The 24,557-nt window shown below is 38.2% G+C and overlaps 1 protein-coding gene across 5 annotated transcripts in view; it reads right to left on the reverse strand.

Moving 5' to 3' along the window:
• Positions 1 to 14,712: 14,712 nt before the first annotated feature.
• LOC117400573 (arf-GAP with GTPase, ANK repeat and PH domain-containing protein 3-like) overlaps positions 14,713 to 24,557 on the reverse strand; it is a 215,215-nt gene continuing 205,370 nt past the window's right edge. For all 5 annotated transcript variants that reach the window (XM_034000726.3, XM_034000725.3, XM_034000727.3 and 2 more), the window contains 2 exons: positions 21,257 to 21,512; positions 14,713 to 20,239 (listed from right to left, as the gene is read on the reverse strand). In XM_034000726.3, the coding sequence (XP_033856617.1) occupies positions 20,030 to 20,239; positions 21,257 to 21,512 (466 nt within the window). In that variant the 3' untranslated portion in view covers positions 14,713 to 20,029. The remainder of the gene's footprint in view (positions 20,240 to 21,256; positions 21,513 to 24,557) is intronic.

Genomic DNA, 24,557 nt, shown 5'->3' on the forward strand with positions numbered 1-24,557 from the left:
GGTATGCCACTAGGACGCTGTTGTAGTTACTCAGTTGTGCTGAAAAGGCACTAGCAGCATACGCCTTCTTTAGAATCACCTCAGTGACCTGGCATTGCTTTTTTGGGACAGCAGGGCAGGTTGGCATTCGGCCATGGGACCTGCAGGGCTGCCATTGCTCTCTGCATCAGGGGTATGAGCTAGGCTGACAGCGATGGATGCTGCAGCGGACTATATCAGATTCCCCTTCCTCCAGATATGAGGCTCAATCTCCTACCCCTTCAGAGGCATCAATGGAGAAAGTGTCCTCTAAGTCGTACCTCTGGTGGTGGGACAGCGGAGACTTGGAATGGAGGGACTGACTGCGCTTGGGATGGCAAAGCCGACAGCCCCTGTCAGGATCTCCTGTTGACGCGAGACTTCATCCCAGATCTTGCTGATCTGATCAGGGCTGCGAGAACGACATTTTCTCCTCTTAGCACTCCTAGGTGGTGAATAGGAGGAGGAAGAGGAGGTGGAAGAAGGAGATCTGGGTCTCTGTGGCAAAGTGGTTTGCAGTGCACAGGTGTAGTCGTGATGTGATTACGTAACAGAAGACAGACAACAAAGTTCACAGTCCAGACAATACATTTATTTATAATCCTGGTCTGGTGACCGCAAAGATTAATCCCAGGTAATACACATCAATGTGTATTGCACTGTTGCAAACAAAGGGTTTACAGTCCCAAAGAATAAACACAGTTTGAAAGAATAAACACAGTAGAACACACACAAAGACACACACACGATCACAAGTCCGGAGTGAGTGCTAAAGTGTTTGTGGTGAAATACAATTTATTTGTGTACAGTTGTGAAGTGTTGTCCGGGTTTAGTGCTGGCCTGTAGCGACAGCTCTGGATCGTGTTGGCTGTCTAATAATAACAAACAGTACAATTAGACTTGACAAAACAAACACTAAACAAACACTCACAGTTATTTTTTTTATTTGGTCCTTCAGCGTTCCTCTTAACAATAAACAAAAAGGAACAGATCACCTAGCCACGCCCCCTTGGTTAGCGAGTGCAACCGTTTCTCCTCCAATCCGCAGTTGCCACATTGCTTTCCCTCTGGAGCAATGACTTGGTGTACCGTAGCTCTGCCCCCTTTCTAGGTGGCTGACTTAACCCTTGGAATGAGTTGTCTGACCATCCAGTCCAGGGTACTCTGTTCCCTTTACGTAGCAACCTCACAGGTCAGGAGGGAGATTTATAACCAAGATTCATTCTTTCTCTGTCACAGTCTCTCCGTTCTTTTAGTGCGTTGCCTGCTGTGAGGTGAAGCAGGCTCCCACTGGGGTGCTGAGGAGCTCTGTGTCAGGGTAAGGGAGAGGTCCCTTGAATGGCAGGCTCGACTCTCTAGAGTGCGTTTTGTGAACTTCACACAAAATTGGCAGTCTGCCCCATCGTCTAGAGCTGCCTTGGCGTGCTATTGACCTAAACAAGTGGCACACTTGTCATGACCATCTGCGCTAGGCAGCTTAGCCTTGCAAATAGTGCATTGATGGAACGGCATGGCTGTGGAGCGCTCAGCACTGATCAGTGCTGATATATCGCACTCAGTGCCAAGGATTGAGCTCAGTGCCGAAAATTGTAAACTCGGTGCCAACGTCTTTTAAAAATATATATTATTAGGAGAACTCTGTGCCAAGGTGGAACATCATAGTGCAAGCACAGGACTGAACCAAGTGGTGATCACCTTTGAAAATCGGGAGATCAAACCACTAGTGGCAAAATCCGAGAGGCTACTGGAATGCTCAGTGCAAGCCTGATGCAGAACCAAGTGATGATCTACACCTGAACTCAGGAGATCGAATCACTAGCAGCACTCAACAAGTCACTGACTAGACCAAACAACCAGGACAGGACAAGGTTGAAGGTAGTCTGCTTATTCAAGCCTTCACAGTAGCAAAGCAATTATATCAACACTACTGTGGCATCAAACCACTACTGCAAGCTGCTATAGTAGCTTGGTCCTGCGCAGTGACAGCAGAGTGCTAAAGAGCGTGAAGCTGCAACAAAAGATAAAAAAAAAACAGTACAAAATACAAACCAAATATTATAATATAATTCGGTCAAACACAGTAGCAGTAATAATAATATATTTAAAAAATGAAAGAGAATATAAAATAGATAACAGTACTGCCTAATATATAAGCTCAAAGACCGAAAAACACAAGATACACTACAGCCGAGTAAAGTGTTAGGTCCCTGGGAAGGGGCAACTAATTGAGCTGCCGCTGTGACACAAACAAACACTAGTTTATATATCGCTTTGAATTAAAAATATTTTTACAATTCTTTTCAGCAATTCAGTCAAGAATGTATTAAAGGTGTAAAATATATTGAAATATTATCTAAAAAGATAAAGAGAAAGTATATTTCACTTATCTGAAGTTGAGAGTACAGGCTCAGGAATTTCTTGTCCTGCCAAAATCTCTCCAAGAGCAAGGCGTAAAATCGTCCAGGAAGTCACATAGAACCCTAGAACAACATCCAGGGATCTGCAGGCTTCTCTCAACTTGGCTAAGGTCAGTGTTCATGACTCCACCATCAGAAAGACACTGGGCAAAAATGGGATTCATGACAGAGTAGCAAGGCGGAAACCATTGCTCACTAAGAAGAACATGAATGCTCGTCTCAAGTTTGCCAAAAAGCACCTGGATGATCCTCAAGAGTTGTGGAACAATGTTCTATGGACAGATGAGTCAAAAGTGGAACTGTTTGGCACAGTAAGAACCTCATACCAACGGTCAAGCATGGTGGTGGTAGTGTCATGACTTGGGGATGCTTTGCTGCATCAGGACCTGGACGCCTTGCCATCATTGAAGGAACCATGAATTCTGCTCTGTATCAGAGAATTCTACAGGAGAATGTTAGGCCATCCGTCCATGAGCTGAAGCTGAAGCGCAGCTGGGTCATGCAGCAAGACAATGATCCGAAACACACAAGCAAGTCTACATCAGAATGGTTGAAGAACAAGAAATTTAAAGTTTTGGAATGGCCTAGTCAAAGTCCAGACCTAAACCCCATTGAGATGTTGTGGCAGGACCTGAAACGAGCAGTTCATGGTCGAAAACCCACAAATGTCACTGAGTTGAAGCAATGGAGGAGTGGGCCAAAATTCCTCCACTGCGCTGTGAGAGACTAATCAATAACTACAGGAAGCGTTTGGTTGCAGTTATTGCTGCTAAAGGTGGTGTAACCAGTTATTGAGTCTAAGGGGGCGATTACTTTTTCACACGGGGACATTGGGTGTTGCATAACTTTCTTTAATAAATAAATTCATTCAGTGTCAAAAATATGTAAAAATGCAGAAAATCAGACAGGGGGCAAATACTTTTTCATGGCACTGTATGTGCATTAGAGTTTTAGAGTATGCATGATTAAACTTGAGGTATTATGAGTTTTTATCCAAGGAAGATTTAATAAAAAGTTCCACATAAAAATCTTATGATGATATGTAACCATGGCAAGGGAGCAGATGAATTTATTTTAATTGGGCAACAGCTTTTCTTACCATTATATTCCACCACAGAATAGTTGGAGCCAACAGAACTGAAGGTTACAGCAACACATGACATTCACATGAAAGGCAAAAAAAAATCATTCAACTCAACCTAACACTGGGTGCTATATAATTCTCCATAGTTGTTTAAACGCTAACCAATTCAGTTGGGGCAGAATGGGATCAAACCTCAGGACCCTGTAGTTCAGTGTGAGAAGGGTCAGACTAAAGGAGCAAGTTAAGAACTGTTCAGCTTTTATGAAAGAGTTTTGAACTTGTAATGATTCAGAACTCTGAGGAGTTTTCCAGATTTCACTGACAGGAGTTTCCTTTGAAGAAGTCTCATGTGGCGCTCGGTGTCTTCTACCAGGAAGACCGCAGCTGTTTAAAAGGGATTTTGGACTAGGAGCAAAGATTTTAAAATTCAGCATTCTACATCATAAATTAACATTTAGTTTGAGGAGCCCAGCAGTGGTGTAAAAGGGCTTTCATCCAAGAACAAATTTATATTTAGCTAGGAGCACTGCATAACCGGAGAAACACCTGGTTCAATGAAACACTGCTCTGGGATCGAAATGATCTTCTGATGTTCATCAGCTCCACTGAGGTTAAGGTATCGCACCCTTGTGGTCTACAGGTCAGGTGTTCAATGGAACATTGAAACTTAACAAGGTCTTCACATAACAACGGCATTTAATGTAAACCAAAAAGTGTAAAACTGTTAATCCAGAACTCAAGGGTCTTTCTGATGAGTGAGAATTGAGACGTCCATTGTTGATTACTGAGCCAGGCAATAAGACAGGCATGGTGAGGGTGAGTGAGAAGCATGTTCTACGTTAAGCTTTTCCACTTAGTCATGAATTAAATCTAAAATGTAGCACCATGGCAGCGCTATAAAAATAACCTAATTTTAGCATCAAGATGTCTATGGATGTCCTTTTTATATTTTTGACGGGGCAGTATTTAGATCCGACACTTTAGATGAATTGAATAGACCTCAGTGTCTGTAAAGTTTGAAGTGCATGTGAAATGACGACATGCCCATGGCACTGTAATTTTGGACACCTGCCGTTCCCTAGCAGAGTGAGCTCTGCTTGCGGTGCTTGTTGTGGAAAGGGTGGATCTCTGCCTCACTGGGAGGGTCTCAAGGCTCCCTGTTAGATGATGTATGGGCAGATGTATCAAATCGCACAAGATAAACAAGCGATGAATTTCATCAGGGCCATCATAGCTTTAATTTGGCTGCCTAATGAGTCAGATCTAGCGGCAGAGATAAAAGTTGTCAGAGGCCCGGCTCTAATGAATTTCTTGCCACTTGTAATCAAGGCTGCCTGTCTGAGGGGGGGTGATTAATGGGACCCTGGAGGATTCCCTGGCCCTCAGCTTTCATTACAGCTAATGTATTCTAAGGCAAATTAACAGAGAACTGAGAAAAAGAGAGAGAGAAAGAGAGAGGCTGATTAAACAGGACAAGAGAATGAGAGGAGGGGGCTAAAGAATACCACCAAGAGGGACAGTAAGAGCAAAGCCTAGAGTAAAATGGGTCAAATCAAAGATTTAAATACGGAATTACTTTAAAAAAAAAAATCAGATTAAAGTTTCATACTTTGAAATGTTCACAAAGCATTTAATATGATTGATTACAAGTGAGATGTGTCAGAACTAAACGCTTGCCTTATATTGCATCCTCAGATACAGACAGCCACATTGATATCACAACCCCAGAGCCAGACTCCCTCATTTTATTACGAATACGAATTCAATAGAAAACCAAGTTTTCACTCAGACGCAGCTAAGTTACCGACTTGTTTTAAAGCAGAAAAGCAAAAAATATTAATCAGATGAGAGGGACCATGGTATTGGAGTTGAGAAAAACCACAGAAAGGAAAAACATGACAGTTAGAAAATGAAGGCTGTTCGCAAGAAGAACTGACAGAAAATAAAGAAAAGCAGCAGTGTCCCCTCCACAATGGCTTAATAATCGAACACAGTGTGCGCTGCAGCACAGGAGATATGGGCTCTGATAGATAATGCATTCATATTTATATATTTTCTTACAGAGAAGCTCCCCCAATAGATGACATTCAAGAAGACTAACCTTGTTTATACTTTATTTATATATGTATACATTGAAATAGAAAATACATTCCAGAATGAATTGGAAAGCAATTAGTTACATGAAAATCAATTCTATTCGTAGTTTCTTTTTTCTCAGCAATGTATTAGTCAGTAGAGGTGCACAAACTGTCACAATTCATTTCAAATAGAGATCCAAAAAAATAAAGATAAGGAAATTTCCATATACACACTTATATAAAACAGTGAAGGCAAAGCACAAACTGTACCATTTTCTGTAAATCATTGTGTAGATGGATCAATATGGCACAGGAACTGCCAATTGCCCCGAGGATCAAGTAAGTGACCAAAGGTTGGTTTCAATGACAGAAGGCAACTCAAAGAATTAGTGGCCCCTGTCAGCCTCTCATCTTTCCAGTGGTGGGTCAATAGAATTGTAGGTCACTCCTTATTTCAGCTTTGTCATTTTTCAGGAACACTTGTTGTACGCAGGCAGCAGTAACTCTAAGGAACCTGTTATCTTTCATAGAACCACTAAGGAATTTGGTACTTTATTATTTTTTTAAATAGTGTTTTTATAATTTTAATTTTAATTCTGAAAGTTTAATACAGACTAAAAAAATAAATGTTTCCCTCTTAATTGATTATTGATCATGATGGATTATGGATGCAGAATATATAGATTATAGATTCTCCTGTGGTAAAAAAACAAAAAAAAAAAAACAATATTAATTCCACATTGTAACATTGCAGATTAATCACTGGTCTTTTTATAATAAGATAAATGATGATCTTAGACTTTCAATATACTGTGTCATGTTATAATATATGAATAGTGTATAAACCTGTCCTATATTATTATTATTATTATTATTATTATTATTATTATTATTATTATTATTATTATTATTATTATTATTTCTTTTTTTAACATTAAGATGTGATCATTTATTCCAGTAAATACTAGGTGTATCAATAAAAAATGCTATTGCCATGAATGTAGTTTATAAGCATAAGCAACTTTTTATTTACAATCTGATATCCAAACTGAAAAAAACAAGGCAATTTATGCAATTGATAATAGTTTACAAGCACCTGTATTTCTTGTTTATTTTACACATTTTACCATGTATTTATATATGATATCCAAACTGAAAAAAACAAGGCAATTTATACAATTGATAATAGTTTACAAGCACCTGTATTTCTTGTTTATTTTACACATTTTACCATGTATTTATATATAGATTGATAGATAGATCGATAGATAGATAGATAGAGACAGACACACACACACACACACACGCACACAGTCGTACTCAAAAGTTTATATACCCCAATGGAAATTTAGAATTTCTAGACATTTCTCAAAAACAAAGAATTTTAGGACAAATCTTTTGTAGCAAAAGTTTTGCTTTTGTGGATGAAGAAAAAAGTTACAAGAAATAGATGTGTGTAATTATTTATTTCAGCAATTTATTTAGCAAAATACTCCAAAAATGCTAATTCAGAAGTATTCATACCCTTTGATGCTATGATATTATTGTCTACAAGGTAGAAATGTCATTATAATGCAGAACCTAATTCTAGAAAAGTCTAGAAAATGCTGGATTGCAGGTGAACATGCTTAGAGAGTATAAAAGGGTTAGGCATAGGATAATTGCTGTCATTACCAATAAGTCAATATGGGGAAAAAGTAAAGAGCTATCTGAAATTATTTATTGTCATAAAGCTGGAGAAGGATACAAGAAAATGTTCAAGCATTTGAGTATCCCAATATCAACTATTGTTTCTATTATAAAGAAGTACAAGACTCATGGTACTGTCACAATGCTCCCTCGGTCTGGAAGAAGGTTCTTTCACCAAGAACAAGTAGAAGAATTGTGAGGAAGGTTAATAACAATCTGAGATTGACTGCCAAAGATATTCAAAGTGAATTGGCTGCAAGTGGGACTGGGGTTTCCAGTTCAACCATAGGTCGAGTATTGCATGGTGAAGGTCTCAATGGTTGCAGGCCAAGGAAAAACGTCAAGGTCAATTGCTTAAAGTTTGCAAAACGGCATTTGAAAGATGGATGAGTTCTGGTGAAAGGTTTTGTGGAATGATGAAACAAAAATACAATCTAGTTATTTGGTCACACTGATAGTCGTTATGTTTGAAGAAGGTCTGGTGAGGCGTACAAAGAAAAGAACACCATACCTACCATCAAGCATGGAGGTGGTAATATCCTTCTATGGGGCTGTTTTTCCCCTAATGGCACAGGAAATTTAGTTCCAATACATGGTAAAATGGATTCCATAGCATACCAAAAGATATTGGCCAAACACCTGAAACCCTCTGCTATAAAACTTGGTTAAAGTGCAACTGGACATTCCAACACAACAACGATCCAAAGCACACATCAAAATCTACTTCAGAATGGTTAAAGAAGAATAAAATCAAGGTCCTGGAATGGCCTAGTCAAGATCCCGATCTAAATCCAATTGAGAATCTTTGGTATGAGTTGAAGAAGGCTGTGCACAACAGAAGTCCTTGGAATTTGAATGAACTGGAACAATTTTGCGTTGAAGAATGGTCAAAAATCACTAAAGAATCATGCCACAAGCTCATTGACAAATATCCTAATCATTCAAAAGAGGTTATTTTATTGCTAAAGGTGCCTCAGCAAGCTATTCATTTAATTTTCCTTGTCATGGTATGAATACTTTTGAATTAGCATTTTTGGAGTTTTGCAAAAAAAATGCTGAAATAAATAATTGTAGACATCTATTTCTTGTAACTTTTTTTTTTTGCTACAAAGATTTTTCCTATAATTCTTTGTTTTTGAGAAATTTCTAGAAATTATATATTTCCGTTGGGGTATGTAAACTTTAAACTTTTGACTACAACTGTATATATGCAAAGTTATATAAAAATAATTCCATCTCAGGGGCCTGTGACATTTTACAAACTACTCAATCTCTCGTGGTTTATAATGTCACAGAACCCTCACTGGAATTTTTTTTTTTTTTTACATTTCATGGTTCCATAGCCCTCGCTCGTAATCCACAATTGTGATGTAGTGAGATTGATAGCAGTGGAATGCATTGTCAAACCTCACCTTTCCAAACATATACACTGTGGTTAGCTTCCGTGGTCTATAGTATCATTAGAACCTACCTTGATGTGACCAGAAACATGCAATTCATTGTCTGGGGTCACTCATTCTATATCTAGCTAATTCTCTGTGTATCTAGCAGTGTCGTTATGGATTGGGACTCCTGTCAGAGTAATGAGGTTACAGTAAAATCATGTTTGACGGTCTGCACCCAGACGGCAGTTACACCCACAAACCCACATGAAGTCTCCATGCTAAGTCTTACATTAGCAATAAACATGATTTAGTATCTTGATATGAGTAAGGGATATTGTCACCGGCTGCGGTTGGGTTAGGCTTGCACAAAGGATGATGAAACACAGCAGTATCTTTAGAATGTGAATAAAAAAATGTATTCCTTTTACAGAATAAAACAAAACAACAAATAAATTGTCCAGAGGTTCCCCTGAGATGCCAAACTGTCTCTACACACCCACCATTTTGAAAATGTCCTCTCCTTTTATAGACAGCAATCCTTCCCATAATGCACCATAATGTAATGTTTTAAAGGGATGATCGCTTGTTTAATTTATTATCCCCTGACAAAACCCTTTAAAGCCTTTCTTGGTCTGCCAGCCACACCTATAGGCAGCCATTTTGAAAAGCTGGAGGCAAAGACCAAACCAAACGCACAACAAAACATCAAGTTTGTTTTCAATACACAAAGCTGCTGCAGCAATTAGAGAAAAGAAGCAAAGTAAATTAACTCTTTCATATCACATTCACTCACACACTTTTACCAAGAAAATAAAGAACAAAAAGATCCCAGAGGAAGATAATATATCTACACACACTAATAATAACCCTCTCTGTCAAAGATATTGATGTAAAATCAACACTGTAGCTACATAACTGGAATATGTTAGAGTGCAATCTATTTACACCCTCTAGTTTTATTCTGTGGAAATGTTCTTTACAGTATGAAGATAAGCACACTTCAGAAGAACCAACATTATTTTAAAAATAAGAACAATAAAGAAAAAATGATACATTTGGATATAAATGACCCCTACGCAGGTACCACCCAGCTGAGCTTGTTCCTGACTCCTCCCAGGTCAAGTTGCCATACTTTGCACAGGTTATCTGGGCATTGAACTCCTCACAGTGGCTTATATGGGATTGCCAGCTGAAAAGAGATTTAAAAAAAACATATTGATTCAGACATGTCATTATTCTTTCCCCTGGGTACAGGTAAACAAAAGAAAAGGCAAGACTGAGAAGTCAACAACAGAATATTTAACTCCATTGGCAGAACTGGCATGATATGGAAATATATGGCAGTATATTTCATTATCTTGCATTTTTTTCCATAATAAATAAATGCCTTAATACATAAATTACATTTAAGGGCTATGCTTTTTAATAACCTGAGTATTAACTTACTTACTAGAATTAGTGTAATTATCTGTGTATAAAAACCTGGACTTTGGAAATATCTCCTCAAAGTTTGGGGGAAAGTAATAAAATGAAATATTGCAACCTTACCCAGCAATGCCTTCAACAATCCCAATTACTGTTAATTATATTACAGTGCACCCTTAATCTTTTGTAACCTGCACCAGACCTACAAGCAACATGCCTACCCTTAAGAAACTAAGCAACTTCCCCACAACAGATGAATACAAAACCTGCACAAAATTATGTGCACTCAATAGCATGGCATTTCTGAATGCCACTGGGCACTTTGAGATGTTTGTACCCTTAAAACATCTCAAATTCAAATGGTTTTCCAAATGCATATATATATATATATATATATATATATATATATATACACACACATACATGGATGAAGGCTATATTTGCATCCTGAGCCATTTGAAAAATGGCATATTTGTCTAGAAGATTATACTTGACCTTTGACCCATATTTGACTCCTGTGCACCCCAAGACCACATCCAAAACACAAAATATCTTGTTTTCAATCACTTGACAGCACCCACAATTTGTGCTTTTTAGCCACTTTTAACAAATCTGTCTCTGTGAAGATTTACAATCATCTTCCACCAACGGGAGCACCAAACCCAGTTTAATTCACAGTTCCTGAATGATCAAAAATAAAATTATATTTAAGATTCTTTAATATTGACTTAATTTACGTTATTATTATTCATTAAATTCACTTGCAATTTGAACCTTAACACCCGTTTATTGTCTTTTTTATTACAGATACTAATATCCATGTATTATAAAAAATAATAGATGGGCTTCAGTGAGTTAAAGGAAAGTAATTCCATCTCGGGTTTCTGTAGTTCAGTGTTCTCGTAGTTTATGATGTCACATACCAGGCGTGGGCTGCAAATGTAGCTCTATTTTTATAAAGTTGATACGGTTCTGAAGCCTGAAGTGGATATGTCCATGAGCTTGCCTCACTACAGCAACTCCCCACAACAGCTCATGTCAGCAGAACGAATCCACAGCTGTTAGTTGAGCTGGATAATTAATCTGTTGAAAAATCAAGTAACGACAACATACAGTAGTAATATGTAATAACACAATTACAGTTCAGAAAATAAACATCTCAAAATTCCAGCCGGAGCTAAGCAGAATGTGAGGAGAGCACAAGTTAGCCCACTTATGTTGCTTGATCCCTGATAAGGAGTCAAGCCGCTGGCTTCACGCAGGGCACAATGTACGTGGGGCGTAAATGTAATAGCAAATAAATTATGTAAAACTAACAAGTACTTCTCTGATACCAGGCTCCCCTGTTAGGTCAGTTCTTGAAAGAAAAAATGGCATTGAGATCTGTGCGTGCAGTCCTTTTGTACCCATGGGGGCGGGCATGACTACGTCACAGGCTCGGCCGAGCAGCTTTGGTTACATTTAGTACCTGAAAGGGAACCAAGGAGACAACTACCGATCCATCTAAGTGTGGTCAGAAAGCATCTGCACAACCAGAACAACTAGTTTGGTAACATGGGTTACCGTCCAATAAGGTCTGGCCACATTAGTAGGAACACAATCCTCTTAAAGTAAGAAAGTGCTGAATTAAAAAAAAGTATGCACAGGTCATCTTTACCTGCCACATGCGAATAAAATAAACTAAGCCTGTGTAAGCTCTGTCAAAAATTAAAATTTAAAATCAATTAAGGAGATCCTGCCGTTGATAGCTTCAGGTCTCAGACACTTAAATGCTCATGTATGCAGCACATTTATCTCCGAAACACGCCTAAGTAATCTGTCCAAAGGGCAGTTTCAATGCAATATATCTCCGTTCAGATAGACGGGCCATGTAATCTCCTGTTGTTCAGTTTTATAGTTCTAATCAAACAAGCTACTCCTGTTCCCTCCAATCGCTCCATCTTATCAGGCAATTAAAACCATTGATTTGGAATTACTGTGCTGTTACAATGACATGGCTAATTAATTACTTGCAGTCTCTGAAATTAAAAGAAAGGGACGGGAACCAAATTTCCTGTACCTCCATGCATGGCAAGATATTATTAATGAATCGTTTTGTGCTGGGTGGTAGGGAAAGCTAGGTGGCTCGATGTATTGGCAATACAATTTTGTTTAGATTGTGTTGCTTTGTCAAGGTTCAGTTTTACTTCTTACTTACAGTGCCATAAAAAGGCTTTGGCCTGAGCCACCTCTGAACTCTTGATAAACTCCTGCCCCCCAGGCCCTCAGCTGTGTGTCCTCAGGGAGTCAGGGCTTTCTGTTCCAACATTCCTTACTGTGCATCTCCCAATCAAGAGCAGATAGGTGTTTCAACAAGATGGGAATTTGGCATTTTTAGATTTTATGAATTGTTATGTAATGTTGCTTAGTTAATCACATAAACATTGGAAACTGCAACATTATTCAGAATACTGAATGTTTAATATTTTGTGGGGTCCCAAATACTGGTTTATTATTTTCTGTGCTTTCATGGTCTAATTTTGTTTTCTCTTAACAAACCTATCAAAAGTATATAGTGTTTCAACCCCCCACCCAACCTCATTGTTTGTATCAAACTGGGATCTCTTCAGTATCATTTTTTGTCTGTATTATTAAAATGTATGTTAACAGTGACTGATAAAAAAATGTCAATAATCAATTACAATAAATTACTTTAAAGATAAGATTTTAAAGATTTTACATTGTGCACATTAAGAACAATTTAGATATTTGTATAGGTTGAGAGAGTATTAGGAAATAAACAAATGGTAAAAATTACAAAGTTAACAAGAATAGAAAAAAAGGAGCTGACCCCTCGTAAATAAGCAGTTTATTCACCATAACAAGATTATCCAGGAGATAGAGAGGATTAAAGCTGGACTGCTGCCTCCAAGCACTGAGACTTCTACTTAAAGCAAACTCCCTCAACACTAAACCCCATTCATTCTGTATCTTAATCCCTGACTAAACCCCCTTCAATGTGACAGCGGATGAAGGAATGGACCGCCTAAAGACTAGAGAGGCTGCAGTGGCACAGCACTCCAATCAACCCGGTCTGTATCCCTGCTGGACTATCCTTCGCTCTGGATAGTGGCCTGCACCTGCTATCCACAAGCATCCATGCTGTTGGAGCTGAAAACCACACAACTACAAAGAGAAGAAACTGTGCTCAAAATGGTAACAAATGATGGAAGGTTGCAAGTGCTAACGGTTGTGTTTAATACTGGTGCTACAGATATTACTATTCAACTAACAGATATTACTATTCAACTAACAGATATTACTATTCAACTAACAGATATTACTATTCTCTTGGAAATTCTTAAGTTTCTAAGAATCTGTTTGTTGGTAGAGCACTGATTGATTCATTATCCCATTTGTGCAGATAAACTGAATTACATTTTTTTTTTTTACCTTTGGGACATTTTAATATTACCGAAAAGCCAGTCATTAACGCTTACCTCGGGTAAAACCACTATGAGTCCCCCTCTATTAGGACCATCTCTCTATCAAGTCTTTCCAGCACCATGTAACTTTACATACACACACATATATATATATATATATATATATATATATAAAGAACATAAGAACGCTTACAAACGAGAGGAGGTCATTCGGCCCATCTTGCTCGTTTGGTTGTTTGTAGCTTATGATCCCATAATCTCATCAAGCAGCTTCTTGAAGGATCCCAGGGTGTCAGCTTCAACAACATTACTGGGAGTTGGTTCCAGACCCTCACAATTCTCTGTGTAAAAAAGTGCCTCCTATTTTCTGTTCTGAATGCCCCTTTATCTAACCTCCATTTGTGACCCCTGGTCCTTGTTTCTTTTTCAGGTCGAAAAGGTCCCCTGGTTCGAAATTGTCAATACCTTTTAGAATTTTGAAGGCTTGAATTAGTTCACCGCGTAGTCTTCTTTGTTCAAGACTGAATAGATTCAATTCTTTTAGCCTGTCTGCATAAGACATGCCTTTTAAACCTGGGATAATTCTGTTCGCTCATCTTTGCACTCTTTCTACAGCAGCAATATCCTTTTTGTAACGAGGTGACCAGAACTTAACACAATATTCTAGATGAGGTCTTACATTTGCACTGTGATCAGAATACAGCCCTAAGAGTTTTAGTTTATAGACAGTAAGAGTTTAAGATGTTTGTGGTAATAAAAGTTTCCTTGAGAAACTATATAAAATAGGTAGTAAAAATAATTTAAATCATTATTTTCAAAAATCAAGTGATTTAAATCAGCCAACCCTGATGCAAACAGATCATTTGTGAGAGCTGACATATTTGGAAATGTGGCACGTCTTAGTTTGAAGTTGTAGTGTACTTTTTTAAAAGGTCCTCAATTTTAATAAAAGAAGTCGTCAGTTATGTGTTGCTCGAATCTGACTTAATTTGAATAAAAAACCCTGTTAAAGTTAATGGCAGAGATATTTTACTTGTGACATCATAAAACATTTTACCTACTGCTTTTTGAATCTCCAATTTCCCTTTGAAGAATACTTCTTAATATTGAGGATGCGACAACAAGGAATCACCTTGTCCAATATTTTTTTTTATTATTAATGGGAAAGCAAACAAGACAAGACAACATGTGTTCATTTCCCCATCGTTTGGGTGCAGCTACATTGTTTTATTTGAGCATTTATAATTGGTCAACAGTCATCCAAGCACACAGCATTTTTTTTATTATTATTTTTTAAACGCAGAAAAAAAAATCAAACAATATTTACATACTGCAATATAAATATTTCAAATGTACATTATTATACATGGAGTACCTCAAAGGGCAGGTGATGTATAAGCATTGCAACATAATCATAGTACCTTTAATACTAAAAATGACCGTAACAAATTACAGCTATGGATCCAGTATAGGAAACCAATGGTATACCTGAATAGATTTTGTGTTAGATGTGTCCTTTAAGAGTCTGTATACCCCTAGCCACTTTCTAGCGCTCATCATTCAAGTAGGGTCAATTATTTTATATATCGATGCTAAACTAGCCAAACCAAAGAGAACGTATTATGTGTTTTTAGATTTATAACTATATTGAACAAGTACCGAGTATAGAAGAAAGATGAGGGGGAATATTTCTACCTGCAGGATTTTAGAAAGGATTTGCATTCATGATTGGGGGTAAGAGAGCCACATGCAGCATCATCAAAGGGTAGATGGCGATCGCAAACACTCCTCCTGCCTCGCTGAATGTTCTCCCAGGTGTGCCCCTCATTCAGATTTGCTTTGAAACTTTCCCACAAAGGACTGGAGCTAGATAATATGTGAGTGAATTCACCGCTTTCTCCAGTGTTTCATACGCTACCAGGCTTTTCCTCCTCAGAGACCATTTAAAACATAAGGAATAGTCTTCAGCTTACCTCTACTAATGTATTCAGAAAACAGGCTTCGTTTTATAAATATATTAATATAGGCTGAATACTCACAGTGTTTAAAATACAAATAATGTACTGCATAAAGTCCATTTGAATAATGTTCGTTTCAAACACAAGTATTTCGTATACATTTTCACCAATTACTGACTGATCAATTGCTTGCTTTCACATTATACACAGAGTTTAGTATCTGTGTATAATGTGAAACACAGACTAAGAGTTTAGTATCTTTTAGTAACTTTGCTGCACCTTGACACATGCTGGTAAGCTCTCATGTTGTATACAGTTGCTTTACTGATCACTTATTATATGAAAACAAAAGTAAAAAAATATGTATCTTATCATGAAACAAACATTACTATATTGAACTTAATGCAGGGTGGAATTGATTTACAGGTTTTAATGTCTTAATTACTTTTACTTGGAATGAATCGTGTAAAGCAGGCTGTGCCATGGTGCTTTACTGAGAGTTCCTGGTTGGCCAGGTGAACAATAAATACATCTGCAGAGGAAAGAAAACCTGATGGCTAAACACACCTTTATCAGTTTTGAAATTGCACTGGGTTGCTGGTCCACTGCTTATCTGTTTTTACAAAGTCTGTCAAATGAAATGTATGCTAGTTCACTTCGAAAGGTGTGCATTTCAGAACCAGAACGTGTAGAATTTCAACTCTGTACTATTTGGTAGAGGACAAAAAACAAACAAACATGTAGACATGTGCCACTGGAGATTCCCCCATCACTAGCACATTCCAAGTCTCCATTTTGGGTTTTTTTTTCCCCGAATAGCTTCCAGAGCAGATCAATATAGGACATGTGATTTATTTGGAAGCAATACTGAACTTTTTGCATTCTTTTTTTTTATTGTAAACTCATTCCTAAACTCAGTCCCTTGGGTGGTCAGTTGTATCTGTAGCTTTATTTTAAAACAAGATTGCTTTTATCACATGTTGGGACATTTAGATGTGCTCTCGACACAACCTGCAATTGCTACTGAACTGTAAAATAGTAATCTATTTATATTAAAAGGAAAATAGAAATATAAAACAGACAACCCTCTTGTCATTACAATGTCTCCATACTGCTGGATGTTACTTCTGTGGTGTTGAAGTTTCAAAGGATGTCTCGGGCAGAACAGTTGACTACAAAACACAGTCCTGTATAGGATGACGCTACTTGTACTACAACACTGTTTTAAACCTTTCTTGCTTAATCTGAATGAATTTGCATTCACTCGTTCACACCCCCTCTTTCTCTCTCCGATGCACGCACACACACAGTTTACAATAGCTAATGCAGGAGCCTACCTGCATGTCCACTAGTCCCATGCCCCTTCCTCTAATCTATATCCCTACACTCTTAGCAGTTCTGCATTTTGCAGCTGATGATTGAATGAGAGCAGTCACTGATTATTAGGCGTGGCTGTGTACCGGGATATACTTAGAATCTAACCTGTTTCCCATCATATCCACCTACAGATCCAAACCCTTCAAAATTATTTCACACTTAGAAATTTAAGATCCTGTAACAAGTACATTTCTCTACAAAGGTTGCTTTGCTACTGTCATTTTTTCATCCTGTGTTACAAATACTGTATGGCATGTGGTAGTGTTTGCACTGTGTTTTACTGTTTAATATGCCATGTATAACATACGAGAGAATCTCCTACAGGGATAATGACGGACTGATTAAACTGATCAGGGTACCTCAGAATAAATTAGAACATGATTTGAAAGAAACAATGGTTAAAGGTTAAAGCACCTTACTGCTGGATAAACAGATTGAGCCCTCTGATTTGTAATCAAAGCACCTTCAGAACAATCACTTTGGTTGTCTTGGGGATGTTACTGCAAAACAAACTGATCAATTATTCAAGAGTAAAATAATGCATAACGAATAAAGCCCACCGATAGCTTTGGTTACAATTCCTCAAACCAACATGGAGCATGTTGAAGTAATTTCTGATATATTTGCATAGTGCAAAACCAAAGGTTTTTAGTACTAAAAACACAGATTGAAAACCAACAACCTTTCTTTTTTTCCCCCCCCCGGGTGTTCTATTTTTATATTGTCTTCATTTTTAATCTTTAAAAAACAGAAGAAAATCAGTTTCTTCTATTGATTTCCAGGTGAAAATGTTCTACAGTTTACATTTTAAAACGGCAGAACAATGCAACAGATGTGCTTAACCTTATTTGTGAACATTTAAGAACAAACAAACAAGTATTCATAGTCCCTAAAATTGTTGTTCAATCTTTTAAACTTCATTTAAATAATCTCTATGGCGCTGCAGGATGTAGAACCTTTAAACACTTGTGAAAGCACTATGATGGATCAGTACCCAAAAAGGAACTAACAAGAATTACTTTGTGTTATACTTTAAATTTTCAATTCAGAAAAAAACATGGAGGGAATTGTATAAAAACAACAAAGAAAAGCAGGATTTGGGGTGAAAATCTGATAAAACCTGAAAACAAAGAACCAAATATATAAAACAGTCCTCTCTAGTGAGGCTATCAAGCAGCTTCCAGTAACTGCAGAGTAAACAAATCACTCCAACCATTCAGCTGCAACACTTTGAAGCACCTCAAATAGATCATTCACTTCGTCTTACTGCTTACAAGGCAACAGAGAAGTGATTGCTCCGCTCCTGTGAGTATATCACAAAGGTCATGATTGCATAGTCAATAACCTATTGATAAATTGGATGCAATTGCAATCGTTAATTCCTCAATAGTGTGCCAATCTTATAACACAGGTGCACGTGAGTTTTCTGAATGTTCCTTAGTTCTGTGCAGAAATAACCACATGGTTCACACAAGGCAGGGATACAGCCTTCCCACTTAGAGGAAAAATAACATAATATTGGTAAGAAGCTGACAAAAATGATACAAAAAATAATTACAGTATAAAAGAAAAACAAGCTATAAAATGATCTTTGGGAGTTTGCCATTTCCTAAAATGAAGGGAGATTGACATAACAGTGAAGTGCACTATAGTACTGCAGCGTAAGTCCAGCTTCTGCAATAAATCAGTTAAAATCACTTCTGACACGTGAGTCTTGCCTTGTACAAAACGCTACACAAGTCAAGCATGGCTTTGGTTTTAAAAGTGCAGGTGGAAGAACAAGTTATGTTTCAAATAAGCTTCGAGACTTTATACTTATAAAACAGAAGGGCATGAATGAACACAGTCTTTAGAATAGGTGTTGCAAGCCTAAACATTTCAACAAGACCACAACACCTTTAGGCAGTGCAAAAAGGTCAGCACACACATTCTCTCTGTCAGGAAGAGCAAGGACAGGGATTCTATTTGTGCACAGAACTCGGGACCATCCAAACTCCTAATGATTTTTTTTTAAAGCATTAGTGTTCCTACCTGCTCAGCTGTAGTGGTAAACAAGTGATGGGAGATGAGCATAGCATTACAATAATAAAAAAAAAAAACTTTAAAAACACTCGGAAATACTCAGGTAAACCTAGAAGAAATTAATGCTCTGATATAATCCTGCTGTTTGTCTACTTTTTTTTTTTTGTTTGTTTTAAATGGTTTTACCTCAACAACAACAAAAATAAACACAGTACACAAAAAACAGATTTCCACTGTACTAAAGCTGAAGGGGTAAATACAGTCCTGCTCAGTTAAGGAACGCAATCAATGCTGAATATCACACATCCAGGAAGACAATATGACAACATACAGAATAGGTATGCAGTAAAACACAGTATGTTAACTACTGGGATAAAGCTTTGGAAAGAGAAGACATAGTGCAACTCGACAATAAAACTGATAACATGGTACAATACCTAGAAGCGGTGAACACAGCGCACAGCACAAAACGTCAATAAAACGGTATGTTTGATGAAATTGGTACTGGATACAGACCCTAAAAACACAGAAGAGCAAGCCACCTGAACATGTCCAGTAATATCACAAAAAGCTTCCGTCTGGAACGAGAAGACTGCAGTGTATTTATCTCAGCACAATAAGGATCCCATGGCAATCACAGGGCAAGGACAGGTGCTGAGGGTCAAACACCAGGGGAGGTCCTGAAAGCTGAGGCAGAAAAGGATTTTTGTGGATTAGAATCCAGCTGAGAACCCTGATTTAGCTTGATGAAAAAAATAAAAATAAAAAAAAATAAGTCATGTTTCCCCAATACTATATATAGTATATATAACAAAAAAAGCTTCTTGGCTGAAGTTTGTCTTTCAGAGTATTTTTCCCCATTAAGTATCTGTGTAGTGTTTTAGCACTGTTTCATCTTTAATTTAAACTGATTCAAAGATACATGTACCCTGAAGTTCAGCGGTTAACTTCAGAATGGAAGGAAGCCCCAGTAAAAGTAATGTCACTTATTCCCTTGTCACTGACTGCTGTAATTCTCTCCTTATAATATAGGGCAAGTCTGTTAACTAAGATGAGGCTTGGTGGGAGGGGAGGGGCTGGGTGAGATCAAGTCAGATGTTTTGAGTAACAGGTGGTTGTTGTCCCTCTGCCCCCCTCCCTCCCCACCCTGGCTACATGATGCTGGCGCTGTGGTTCAGCTCGCACTGGGCATTGTTGTTGGTGTTGCGGCGGGACAGGTTGGGTGTGGGGATGGGAATGAAGTTGTCGTTGGGGCAGCCGTGCTGGATCAAGATGTCAATGCACTCCTGGCTGCCAGCTCTCCGTGCGTAGGATAGTGGGGTCAGGCCACGGGCATCCCTGCTCTTCACATCCACACCATACTGCAAGAGAGAAGAAACCGTGTTAGGAAAATGTTTAAAGTATTCATTGAGGAATGTATGCAAGAGACACCACCATATTATATTTTCTATTTCTTTGAAAACTGGCATTGAATGCGTTTTATCTTTAGTCAGTATAAATCTGTACTCGTTATCATTAACCAATTAAGGCCCGCTACACTACAGCACCTAATGAGATTATCCCATCAATAGATGAGCTTGATATGATTAACATGGCATACAGTCAGGGTGTGTCCTATATGGTGGCCCAGGACCCCATCGTAAAGTGCTTCACTCTGCAGGCCTGTATCCTTGAAAGGGCCCCGTTACCCTGGCTACTGGTGTTAAGTGCTGAGCCCGTGGCGACGGACCTCCTCCCAGATACAGTACTCTTACTCAGTCCCTCATTGTTCCCCTCATTGTGAACCAGTAGATAGTTCAGTGATAAACCCCATTATCATCTTCAAACTAAACACAGATAATTAGGCTTAAAGGGACATCCTCCTCCCCACCCACCCACTGTTTCCCTAGCAACCCTGTGCCTCGAACAGTGGTTGGACGCATTTATATGTTTTAGTACAAGAATTACAATTCAGTTACTGTACCTATTTTAAAGTTAGTTTTAGCATAACAATTAACAGAAGTGTTCATTATTCTTGAATTGGTTCCATTGAAAGAAACTGTCAAATCCATTTAAAAGAACACCTTGGTGTGCAATGTGTTATTGATTTGTTTGTTTTTAACATATTGTTTATTATGCATAGTGCTGTATATGTGTGTATGATGTAACATTTGAATCCTCCCAGTACACAAATCAAAGTATACAACGTCGGTGTGCTTCTTCCTGGAATAAAGATTTAATAAAAAATACCCATAATGGCATAAGTGCAGCTTTTGCATGCACAAGTGTGAATAAATACAAACAGAGATAAGTTGCCTGTATTCTTAGACAGCGAGCACCAGTTTGTCTGCTTGACTTTATTTCACACTAGATGCCTGGAGTGTTTGAAGCGGGCTCACCCAGACCAGCAGCTGCGTGATGACCACGTTGGCCATGGCGCTGGACAGGTGCAGAGCGGTCCTTCCGTCCCCGTCCCCGTAGGTCTCGTTCACCTCCTCCTTGGAGCCGTGGGCCAGGAGCAGCACCACCAGCCTCAGGTCATCCTCCACCACGGCCCGGAGCAGCTGCTGTCCCAGGGGCACATCGGACTGGGGCAACGACGCCAAAAATAACTTCTTCTCGTACTTTGCCCGGATCCAGCACTCCTTTTCCTCCCTTAGGAAACATACACACAAGAATTTAGCATTTCTGATCAGGTACATTACAACCGCTAGTAGACACTTATCAGATGCACCAAGCACATATGACCAAAAGCCTACATATGTGGTAGCCAAGTAAGCAGTCCTCAAACTGCACGTCAGGAGGTTCTACCCGATATAGTTGTTTATTTGATGGTTTGTAGTCGATTCACATCCCCCCCCCCCAACAGCTCACTACAAAATAGATTACACACATTACAGGTATTTGATCAGATCTGGTTCCCACATTGGTTCTTCTACCCATTGACAGTCTGCCCCTAAAAAGGGTCCTTTCGTGCCCATTGCACATTTGAGCTGGAGGCTGTACTCTGTTACCCACAAGAAGAGAGCTTACACTACGATCCTGAAAATGATCGGGAGTTTTAACTGATGTATTTACAATCTCATCAGTAATAAGAGATCAATCAAGAACAGATGGGGAGATTGTAATTTGTTTGCCCATTGCCTGGTTTTGGATTGCCCCAGCCAGTTTGAAGCTTCGAACCCTAAGAGCAGCAAAGCAGTAGAACATCAAGTTGCTGGCGGCCGCCGGAGGGTTAAGCATAGCAAGCTATCTAAAGGTTACACATTGTGAACAGTGTGTCTGCCACTGACAATACCAGATGAACATGTTTTATCAGTGCTGTCAGCTGCCTTGTTTGAAAATGCTGGACCTTCACAAAAGGATCTTTCCGCAAATCTCGATTTCTACTCTCCTGGGGGGTAAGGGAAGGTGCAAGCGGGACTGATCGCACTGAATAACTCTGAAAAATTACCACGGCTTTATAGGAGAGAAGAAGAAAAAAAAAACATAGGAGAAAGATCTATCTATCCTTCAGAAACCTATCCGTCGCAATCTCAATCCGTTTTGTCCAACGCAATAAAGTTACATAATAAAAATCAATATACGCCTTGGTGAGCATGCTCAGTCTATGACTGACCCCTGACCCGTACCGGATGGTTGATAACATGAATAGAAAGGCACCGTTGTGTCCATGTCTAAGTGACTGACATAGAGACGGAGTTGGACTGATATGGACAAACAACGCATCTCGAAGTGACAGGCCCTCTGAGGCTGTCAGTCAGCTTGTTAACGTTACTGAACCATCTGTGCTGAGCTGGGCAACAGAGGGACAGGGAAAAAGGGGCAAGGGGATGAAGCTCATTGTTATTGTCATTAAGAATGATTAACTAGGGGAATTATTATTATTATTATTATTATTATTATTATTATTATTATTATTATTATTATTAATAATAATAATAATAATAATAATAATAATAATAATAATACCCAATTGTACATACTGTACTAAGGCTACAATTCCATTAAGGGTATTGGTGATTTACTGAATGAATAGAATTTGAGGCCAAGTGGGTCTCGCATAACTTCATGTATGTTTTTGCAAATACTGATATAATCTCAATATATGTTTTTGTTTTTCGTACCATAACAGCATCATGCATTAAACACAAGTAGCAGAAGCTGTTTTACAGTGCTCTTGCTGCTCTTAAAAGTCACTCCGTCATTGTTTCAGGACACCCCAATTAGGTGATTCGATTGAAATGCTGTGCCCATTGTGCTGAGAGAAAAGAGCAGTCCACAGATCAAGGCGTCTGTTCTATGGATCCCAACAGCAGTCATTCAAATACCATCTAAATCATTAAAACAAGACCCTCCCTGATGTTTTACATAAGACAAAAATACACTAAAGAAACTCACATGCACTGTTAGATGTTGCTTTCAATAACACACAACAATCCCTATTTTCATTTAAAGTGGGGGCGGCATTTATATCCACTGCTGTTTAGATGAATTGAGTAGACTCTTTAGTTTACTGTAGTTCTGGTGAATTTCACGGAATACAGAAGATGTGTGAATTCATAACACTTCTGTTTCTTTTTACTTTTTGTATGCAATCAAATGTTTAGATGTGCATTGATTGATTATACCGAGTTACAGTGTTCTTTTTTAATTTTATTTGACAGCATGCTTGATTTGTTCTAAATACAAATTAAGATACAAAAAACTGGAAAAAAATTGAATAAAAATAGAATATTTCTGTTGGAAGATATTGAAGACAATTTTGTCAGGTTTCACAGACCCCAATTAGGTGTACCCAATGTTACCTTAGATGACGTAGTCCAAAATAAGTGGTAAATCAAGGTGAAACCAGCCTTTAGACCTTAGCTATGCCTTCATTTATTATTATTATTATTATTATTATTATTATTATTATTATTATTATTATTATTAATAATAATAATAATCCAAAACTGTATTAAACAATCTTACGATACAAATTTTTCTCTCTTGTTCAAAGAAAGTGCTATCTAACTTCACTCACTATCTGAGAAAGACCCACACCATACAGAGTATTAACTGATACACCACGCCCAGACTTTCATGCCATGTAACCAGTTTGCTCATTTTAAATTTGGCAGGGTTTGGCAAAGTGTAAGTCCCTGGGATGAACTCACAGTGGTAAAGGGAGGCAATCGGCAATCTGCAATCTGGTGTGATAAGGATGCAGTTTGGTCCAAGATGACACAGCTCAGAGGAAAAATATTGTTTCCAGCCCTTTTGCAGAGGCTGATAAGGTTAGGACACATTAAGATAGTTTGAGGTACAGGAGACCCTCAAAGCTTTTTCCTCCAAAGCCTAATTTGTATCACTGGTGAAAAACAGCCGCACATGTCAGGTAGCTATTGTAACGTGATAAATCAAATAATTCAAATCATATTGACTACAACAGAGAATAACATGCTCAGGGGACATGCGGTCAATCACTGAAATCAGAGCTGATGTACATCAAATAGATTTGTGTTATTCATACAATATGAATATATTGAAATGGCTACAATCTGTTTTATATTCACTTAAATGAATAAATGTCTATGCAGAGCAATCTTCAAGCCACATGCATCCTAAAATGTTTACTGGAAGAAGGTAGAAAAGCTCATTAACAACAAAAGTTGAAGACTGTAGACCACTTCAAACATTCACATTTTCCTAAATCAA

The sequence above is a fragment of the Acipenser ruthenus genome, chromosome 4 (assembly GCF_902713425.1).
Source record: "Acipenser ruthenus chromosome 4, fAciRut3.2 maternal haplotype, whole genome shotgun sequence".
Lineage (NCBI taxonomy): Eukaryota > Metazoa > Chordata > Actinopteri > Acipenseriformes > Acipenseridae > Acipenser > Acipenser ruthenus.